The sequence below is a fragment of the Xyrauchen texanus genome, chromosome 5, assembly GCF_025860055.1.
Source record: "Xyrauchen texanus isolate HMW12.3.18 chromosome 5, RBS_HiC_50CHRs, whole genome shotgun sequence".
Classification (NCBI taxonomy): domain Eukaryota; kingdom Metazoa; phylum Chordata; class Actinopteri; order Cypriniformes; family Catostomidae; genus Xyrauchen; species Xyrauchen texanus.
In genome coordinates, this window is record NC_068280.1 from 35,537,322 (window position 1) to 35,547,058 (window position 9,737).

The 9,737-nt window shown below is 39.5% G+C and overlaps 1 protein-coding gene across 2 annotated transcripts in view; it reads right to left on the bottom strand.

Annotated features, from left to right (window-relative positions):
• The window catches only part of LOC127643976 (circadian locomoter output cycles protein kaput-like), a 34,559-nt gene extending 29,948 nt beyond the window's left edge, over positions 1 to 4,611 (bottom strand). Inside the window, exons 1-4 of one of the 2 annotated variants that reach the window (XM_052126948.1) lie at positions 4,236 to 4,611; positions 3,454 to 3,559; positions 2,939 to 2,998; positions 2,540 to 2,688 (exon numbers count right to left, since the gene is read on the bottom strand). In XM_052126948.1, the coding sequence (XP_051982908.1) occupies positions 2,540 to 2,688; positions 2,939 to 2,998; positions 3,454 to 3,470 (226 nt within the window). In that variant the 5' untranslated portion in view covers positions 3,471 to 3,559; positions 4,236 to 4,611. The remainder of the gene's footprint in view (positions 1 to 2,539; positions 2,689 to 2,938; positions 2,999 to 3,453; positions 3,560 to 4,235) is intronic. The other variant, XM_052126949.1, reaches the window with a different exon arrangement.
• Positions 4,612 to 9,737: the final 5,126 nt, after the last annotated feature.

Below are 9,737 nucleotides of genomic sequence, written 5' to 3' on the forward strand. Positions count from 1 at the left end.
TGCAATTAATTTCTAAAAGGCAAAATAATGAGATAAAAGTGCCTTTTATTTCACTGTGGGAACAACTCTAGCACTCTGTCCCTTAAACATTGTCTACACTGAATGAAGAGAGATGATGAGAGAGATGCACGGAGAGACTGATTTACAGTCCAATAGAAAGAAACTATTGATTTGTGTTCATATGAGTGGATTACTCATTTTCACCAACATGTTAAAACAAAAAAACATGGGAATTTCAAGCACTGCGTACACACAGAAAATGCGTGGATACTTAAAATATTGCGCAAGATGTGAATAGACCTACAGAGCTGAGATATTCTTCTAAAAACTTTTAGCAGAAGAAATTAAGTAATACACATCTGGTGTGGCATAAGGGTGAGTAAATTATCACATTTGGGTGAATATTAAGTATTCTGCCCAACCTTGCATGAGTAGTACACTATTCAGAAAATTATGTGTTAATTGCATATGACTGGATCTTGAGGGTGGAAATACCTCAAACTCTTTATGGAATTGGTTTATAGGACTCATTATAAACCAGAGACCAGAATTTGTATTTACATAAACAGACTGTGTCATTAAACTGGGTTTCTGCAGGTTCGAAGGAATTACATTTAAGACTTTTTAAGGCCAAATAAAAGAACAATTTAAGACCACTTTTGCAAAAATAATTATAAAAAATAAAATAAAACACATTAAATAATTAATTAGCTGGTAAATACAAAACCACTGAGACTACTTGGATGTCTCTGGACAAGTTTTTTTTATATTTTATTGGGCATTTATGTGTTTTTATTTTTTAAATAAGTTAATACAACATAAATACTCAAAATGAATTCATTAAGAAGGCACGCAGCCTAAAGTATGTAGCCTATATTGTGACCCTTCTCTTTAGTCACTGGCTTTCCAGCAAGACGTGACGCAATAGACCAATGCTTTGGCAAAGTCACCACTTATGTCAAACATTGAAGTGGTGGCAAAAACCATGCATAAAAAGTCAACTTTTCTCAGATTACGTTGTTGAAAAATTATTCCGAGGGCCCTAGTTGACTGCTGTGGCTTCATGCCATCAACAGAGCTGACTGGACTGAGATGATTTCAACTCACAACTTTGCAGCAAAAAATTATAGCGAACATGATTCTTACATGATACATGATTGTATTAACTAATTTTATTATAGTAATTGTATCACTTAGAATATGTTTGTATTTATGATGGTTTTGTTTCGTTTTATCATCTAATCAGTCAAATACAACACAACAGTCAGCGGGCTTTCTTCCATCACTTACTGTGCATGTACTAACATTTTTGTAAACAAGAGGATTGGTCTATAGACTTTATTCACAGTAGTGCCATGTTTGATTTTTAATGGGAATGGAAACGAGGCTGTGAGGGATAGACTTATTACTTCAATGGCATGCACAGTATAAATCTGTAAAAAGCTCCAAGATCCCATTTGATTTTCAACCACTCATGTTGTCTGGAGTGTCCTTGAAGAGATTTTTCCAATATTTTGTCTGCGGAACAATCCAAAACTTTAAACTGCAGTACAGCCCATTGAAGAGACTGACAACCTCGTTTTCATTCTCGTCAAAAATGCAATATGGTGTTGCTGTGAATAAGGTCCAGCATGTGCTGAATAACATTCATATATTTTTTTCTTGGCAGTTACCTTTAACAAATACTTTAAGTGGTAGTTAATGGGCATTTCATTTAAAAATGAAATTTCTGTCATCACAGCTTACGCTTGAGTCTGTATTATTTTTTCAATTCAATGAAAGTTAATTGAGAAAGAAACTCCCCAATATCTCCTTTTGATATCCACGTCTGCAAGTTAAGTGATGGCAATTTTAATTTTTGTGTGAAATATCTCAAGTAAAATCTCATCAGTTTCCTTAAAAATGACCATTTAAAGTTGACAATATGTATTGAAAATGTTAACAGATTAAATTATGAAAGAGAACTGTGCTGCATAATAAGTTATGATATATATTGAAAACAGATTATATACTAAATATAGATAATATATTTTCATATTATGTATATTATAATTTTATATTTTTACATTACTATTGTTTTGTATATCATTGCAAACATTAGAATTTCTGATTAACGGGTTTCTGAAGGTTTATACATGTGTAAAATTGTAAGTTCAGTAAAAATTTGCTTCTCTGCACATGCTTGCACAAATCCCAAGCGTCAGCTGCTAAATGACAGATGCACGAGATAGGAAGAGTGAGAGAGATGATTTTGACTCACACAGATTCTGCTGTTTTAAGCATCTCTTCTATTCACGCCACAAAATGTAAGATCCCAGCAAACAAAATGTAAGACTTCTTGTAATTTATTTAAGATAATGAAGACTTTTTATGGCCTTACATTTTAAAAAGTAAATTTTAGACTTTTTAAGGACCCGCGAAAACCCTGTTAAAGTTAATGCTGCTATCATGATGCACAGATCTTTATTTATTACAGAGAACAGCTAGATTGTGCATATGGTGTCACTGTTCAGAACTTAAACCGTTCCCTTTGCCTCACCTTTGTGCTTGCGCAGGTAGTCAATGCTTTTCTGCAAGATTGTGGACTTGTCCATCTTGCGAGTGTTGCCGGGCAACATGGTGCCAAGTTCTTTAATGAGGACATTGAACTGGTCTCGCCTTTTCTTCTCTGACTTATTTCTCGAAACTCTGTGACAGATTGAAGACAATAAAGAAATAATGAATAAATAGCAATACAACCGTAATTAAACACACAAAAAAACTAAGACTCGCTTCTATTGACCTTTCTGTCTAGCTACAGTTTTGCAAAGTGTTTTCATTCATACAGGAAAAGATTAAAAAAAAAAAAAAAAGGATGAAAACTATCATTCCACTCAAGTGAAAAAAATATATAAAGTTGCTGATGTAAGACAAGACAAGTGGGTGAAATTAAAGTCACCGTTTCGCCTTATCCTTCACATCTTCCTCCATCAGCACATCAAAAATACTGTCATCATCCCTGAAACACGAAGACGCAAAAGACACATTTATTGCATTACTCTGTTTGATGAGGTACAGAGTAATGGGAAATTTTAAATATTTTTTCCCTGTAAAAGCAGTATAGTTACATTTTTCTTTTTTGCATATTGTTGCCCTGAGAGAGAAGCTATGTGCTGCTAAACTGTGTTTCTAGAATATGATTAAAGACAAACTGCTGAATTAAATCAAACCAACTCTAACTGAATTCTTATTTATTGTAAGAGTAAACATAAATGCAGAGCGTGGGACAGTAAAGCCCCATGTGTGGATATAAAAGTGATCCTACACCATCACAAGCAACCTGTCAACATATAAATGTAAACACTTATACACAGAACATCAAACCATATTTTCTGATGTACTAATACTGTATTACACAGATGCCGAAAAGTAGTATGTCTGTAGAACTATGTGAGGACTTTTGGTTTGCCAAACCTGTCTCTGGAGCTCATGATAATGCGGTCTCATGGATCAGTCTGGGGTAAAATAAATGTGCTGCATCGGGAAGACATTGGTGAAAAAGACCTGCCAACCTGAGAACCTGTGAAATCAACACATGGACACACAAAATTAATGATAATTGAACAACAATATAATCATCAACAGCATGTGGAATTTTGTTGCTCTGTGTAGTTTCATATACTTCCTGAAACTCTGTCAGGTCATTGTTGGATTTTTTTTATTTTGTATTACATTTTTTATATTGAACTGACTACTCAAAAACAATTGTTCACAAAAAAAAAATCTGTCAGGTCATTGTTTCTATAGTCAGAGGTGAAAGGTTAATTGAGGACACATAGAGAAGGGTAACATGACTGCTTACTTAACAAAAACAGTGGACATTTACTTTCTCCTTAGTAAATTTTGATTTACAGATCCGAAAAGACAACAGCTAGTGCCAGTCAATGCTGAACTAGTGTAGTGCGTTTAAGCGTCAAGCCTCAAACATTGTTCTTCATTGCAATTCAACCCCGTAATAACACGCATATTACAACCAAAACAACGGCGATCAACTCCTCATAAAAAGGGCAGTGGCATTGTGCGAAACGAAACCAACCTTTTATCTTATAAAGAAAAGGGAAACTTCACGTCATGCATACAAAGTGATAAATAAACGTCAATAGTTGTAAAACCTTACACTATATATAGGCCTTCCAACATAGCTTATGTGTCACGAAACTACAGCTTTTAACTAAATTAGCATACCTGCTACCTACCGTTAAACACATAGGTGCAGGACAACTCTTAGGCCTCCTGTCGTCCACTAGGTCACAAACCAGCACTGGGGTGAATAAAAATCACGGTGGAATAATGAACACTGCAATGCTGAATTTCAAGCACGCACTTCCTCGAGAGCTCTCCCGAATGTGGGTCAGTGGGCCTAGTGACACCCGAGGCGTAACCGCGTAACGAAAGCTCCTCCTGATCCTCAACCCCCGCACACTATTTCAATATGCGCCTTCATTGCTTCACACCGACGCAGTTTAAAGACTTCGTCTTCTTTTACCTTCGATCGGTGGCCGTTCGAGCGCGATTTCGGCAGCGAGTTGGAAGAAAACATTACATTAGGCCAGGCCTTCTTCACGCAAGCGGTCAAAGGCATGCGCAGTAGCCTACGCCATAAGCGCACACAGGACACTTCACTTGCAAAATAGTGCGCTGCCTACTGTTTTGAATGGAAGCCAAGTCCCCATGTGGGAAACATTTTATAATGCCTGAGGAAAAACCTATCATGTTATTCTGATATTATGTTATTGAAGTCTAGGCTAACTGAAAAACTCAAACAATGACACATTTTAATTATTTCACAATGTATAAATTCAGTTATGTATTATTATGTGTAAAATATTATTTAAAATACATTAAATGTCGTATTTACATTGTTAAATCGACATATACCATAAAGGGAATTTGTAAGATTTTTAATCAGGCACTGAATAGAGGGCCATTACTAGCTCTTTGAGTCAATGGAATCAATGTGATGTTAAATGGCTAAATTTAGACTAAATTTGTCATGACACTTAGCTGTCTCCGCCAAGTCGTAATAATGAACTATTAAGCCATTAGTATCTCATAATATTACTACATTTTCTTAAAATAATTATTTAGGATGTTATAATAATGATACATTTCTCAGGATGTCTATGTGTTTGTGTTAGGATGTCTCAGTATTATGCGGTAGCCGACTTACTCATTATTACAAAAAGGGGCCTGGGTAGATCAGTGAGTAAAGATGCTGGCTACCACCCCTGGAGTCATGAGTTTGAATCCATGGAATGTTGAGTGACTCCAGCCAGGTCTCCTAAGCAACCAAATTGGCCCGGTTGCTAAGGAGTGTAGAGTCACATGGGGTAACCTCCTCATGGTCGCTATAATGTGGTTTGCTCTCTGTGGGGCACATAGTGAGTTGTTTGTGGATGCCATAGATTATTGTGTGAAGCCTACACATGCAATGTGTCTCTGCAGTAACACGCTCAACAAGCCACGTTGATTGATGTCTCAGATGCAGAGGCAACTGAGATTTCTGCCACTTGGATTGAGGCGAATCACTACACCACCACGAGGATTTAGAGTGCATTGCAGATTGGGCATTCCAAATTGTGGAGAAAAGATGCCTGCAGGAAAATCCAGTGTAAGATGTGTTTTGGAACATGGGAGCTAGTCCAAGCTGGTTCGTAATTGGTTGACCAGCTACCATGTTCCATAAACCAGGTTGACCACCTTGAGCTGGTATAACCAGTTGGTAGCTGGTCAAAGATGATTTCCCAACTTGAACCAGCTTAAGACCAGCTTTGTAGCACCTAATAATCAGTTTGGATAAGCTAGAAGCCAGCTACCATGTTCCAAATGACGGCTAAAAGCTTAAGCTGGATTTTTCCATTGTACAAACATGGGACGTTCACACATTCTCAGAAAAAGGGCCATTTTCTCTTCATGTATCATGCACCCCACACATTATGCTCAACCGCTTCCCTATGGTGAGCGGCACTTTATTGCTTATAGCAAGTGAATCAATAAGCCCGCTGTCCCTTTATCCCGTTGTATGGATGCGTGGCGAGCCTTTATGGGCGTGTCAGACTGGTGTGCTAAAAACAGTCAAGCATGGTTATACGATTCAATTTGTACGTTGACCACCTTGGTGTTGCATGCAGAGATTCAGTCTCCTCACAAAAACATGATAGAGACTGTCCCAGACTGCGACACACACAGCAGGGTTTACAGCTGTTTCTCGTTCTGAAGAGAGACGGCAGGCTTCGAACCTTTCTAGATCTGAGATGCTTGAATCGTGTGCTCGCGAAACGTTCATTCAAAATGACGGATGTGCGATTTGATTGACTGGTTTACGCCAATAGATGTGAAGGACGTGTTTTTCATGTACCAATGACACCGCATCACAATTGGTTTTTGAAATTCGAGGGTACTGCATATCAATTCAAAGTCCTCCCTTTCGACTGTCTCTGGCTCACCGCATGTTCATTAAATGTAAAATTAACTGTGTGCGTGTTTTTAATTACCTCAACGATTGGCTATTACTAGACCAATCAGAGGCACTACAGAGCAAACACAGAGACTTGCTGCTTTGCCATCTGAAAACTCTGGGTCTGAATGTCAACTGGGCAAAGCACACTTTCCCCCAGCCAGAAAATCTCCTTTTAGGGGTTCGTCTCGACATGCGTGTGCACCTCATGAACAAGCACATACAGACCATTCTTTGGTGTCTGTCTCGGTTCAAACTACAGAATACATTTCCACTGAAGTCATTTCAGAAAATGCTGGGTTTTATGGCGGCAGCATCCACCATCATGCTGTTAGGTCTGTTACACATAAGACCTCTCCAGTACTGGCTCAAGCGGCACATTCCACATCACACCTAGTGCCTCGACAACGCAGTGTCTTGCCACTGTATGCACTGCTCTAATACCATGGACAGCACCGGTCTTCTACTAACAGGGTGTTATGCTGGGTCAAAGTTTCAGAAGAAAAGTGGTGACCACAGAAGCATCCAACACAGGTTGGGGAGCGGTGTGCAATGGATGCCTGTCTTTCGGCACCTGGAGAGGTGTGAAACGGGAGTGGTACCTTTTTAGATTTGAGAGCATTTCATTGCGAAATTATGAATCACCACGTGCTGATTCATTCAGATAACACAACAGTAGTGGCACACATAAATCGCCAGGGTGGCGATTCAGATTCGCCACAATTAATGAGCATGACACAATGCCTCCTCAAATGGAGCGGGAGTCATCTCCTCTCATTGTATGCGTCACATGTCCCGGGCCGTCTGAATTTTGGAGCGGATCTGTTGTCACGCCAGGGATCATTACCAGGGGAGTGGAGACATAGCCTCTTCATGGGTGTGCACAAATTGTGTGTCCTTACAGGACATATTTTTTGGCAGCAGGAAGGTCCTCGTAAAACACATTTGTTAAAAACCTGGACATGCCATTCATCTCCTCATAAGTCTTCTCTGTGTAGTGTCACAAGTTTGGAGGAAGGACCCAAGTTCTGGAAATGAATAAATGTTTATTTAACAAAAAAAAAAACTAAATACAAAGAAAATCTCTCATGAGGGAGAAATAAACATAAAGCAAGACAAAATGGAAAAGATAACAAACTAATAAAAAACAAGGACTCACAGGAACCGACTGACTAGACAGGGGAACAGAATTAAACACAACAATCTTACGGAGAAGACCAGACAAAGGAGAGAATATTTAGAGGAAGGGAAGACTGAGGTCAGGTGCTGCCAATAATCACAAGGGAGAGAGGAAAACAACAGCACATGGGACAGCCTGAGAGGTGGGCATAGGAAACTGTCACATTCCTGCCAAAACAAGAATAAAACAATACCAAAAAAGGCAGGATCCCGACAGTTGTTGCTTGGCTGCTGGACTTGGCTTGGCTGCTGGACTAGTTGAGATGACTTTACTTGGTGTGGCAGTGACGAATTTACATCATGGCTTGACTTGATGGCTTGACTTGGCTTGGAGTGTCTGCTTGACTAGGTATGACAATTTGACTAGGCGTGGTGGTTTGAATTGGTGTATCGACTTGACAAAGTGTAGTGACTGGACTTGGTGTGGCAACTTGTCTTGACGTGACAGCTTGATTTGGCGTAACAGCTTGATTAGAAGTGATGTCTTGACTGGAAGGGATAACTTGACTGGGCATGATGACTTGACTCGATGTACCAGCTTGACTTGACGTGACAGCTTGACTGGATGAGAAGACTTGACTGGACATATGGGCTTGAACAGGCTCGGTGACTGGTGAACGACCTCCATGGCCAAGGATGTTGGCAGTGGCAGGGGAACGGCCTTCATGGCCGGGAGCACTGGTAGTGGCAGCGGAACGCCTCAGTGGCAGAGGAAGCTAGCAGCGGAATGGGAATGGCCTTTGTGGCAGTGAGCACAGGCAGTGACAGGGGAACGGCCTCCTCGGCCACAAGAAAATTTGCTAGCACTCTAGTAAGCCTAATTTTTGTCAGGTGTTCATACTAACACATGTTTTTTTCAGGTTTGGCTCCACTCTGTGAAAACATGCCTAGTGTAAAGGCAAACAAACCAGGCAATGTTGTCCATGCTAAAAATGTAAAAACCATTCAGGTATTGTACACCTGAAGACCCAAATGAGGACTCTAAATCTCTATTAATGACAGTGTTGTAGTCTGCATACCAAAATAAAGCAGCACAGAATGCAAACATATTTTTGTTTCTTGAAATTTCTTAAATTAGTGCCAAATGAATGGACCTTTTTTAATGGGAGTCCAAGTATATGTCCATTGATTTTCAGTATTGAACTGAAGCTATGAGAAATCATGCAAGATTAAGTGGTAATTATTTTGCAAAATAAGGGCTGTATTTTAGAAAAGTATAGATATTTCACATTCATAGGAGGTAGCAGCACCAAACAGAATTGCAAAATAAATAACTATTTCCAAATTTACGGTACTGTGCAAAATTCGTAGGCACATAAGATGTATTACAAAAATATTTGTCTTAAGATGGTTATTTATATCTTCAGATTAAGTGTGTCAATAGGAAATAAACATTTCAGACTCCCAAAAATCTTTAGCAAATAGAATAGATTAGAAAAGAAGGACAGGGAGCCCTGCAACAGATGGCCCCCACAGAGCCCCCCACTGAACATCGAGTCAGTCTGGGATTACATGAAGAGACAGAAGCACTTGAGACTAAATAGATAAAAGAACTGTGGCGAATTATTCAAGAAGCTTGGAACATCCTATCTGCCAATAACCAAGAAAAACGGTGTCCAGGTGTACCTAGTTGAATTGGTGCTGTTTTTAAGGTAAAGGTGGTCACACCAAATATTGATTTAGCTTTTTTATGATTACAGGACTTTGTATGATGTTAACTGATAAATGAAAATGTGTGGCATCCTCGTGGGCACTGGCCAATGGCACCTCTCTAGCAGACATCTGCTGAGCAGCGGGCTGGACAACACCCAATATCTTTGCAAGATTTTACAATCTCCGGGTTGAGCCGGTTTCAGGTACGAACAGGTAGCGTTTGGTAATACGGAACAGCTGGCCGGGTGTATCGCTTGCGTATAGTGCCTTTCCCCCACCCCTAAGGTGAAAACATGCACATTTACCACCAGCAGACTTCACGAAGTCGTGGATCCTGGATGTCCTTCCTCCTTAGCCCCGTGGCTCATGAATTCGGCGGAGGAGTTCGCAGCCAGATCCATTATGGGTA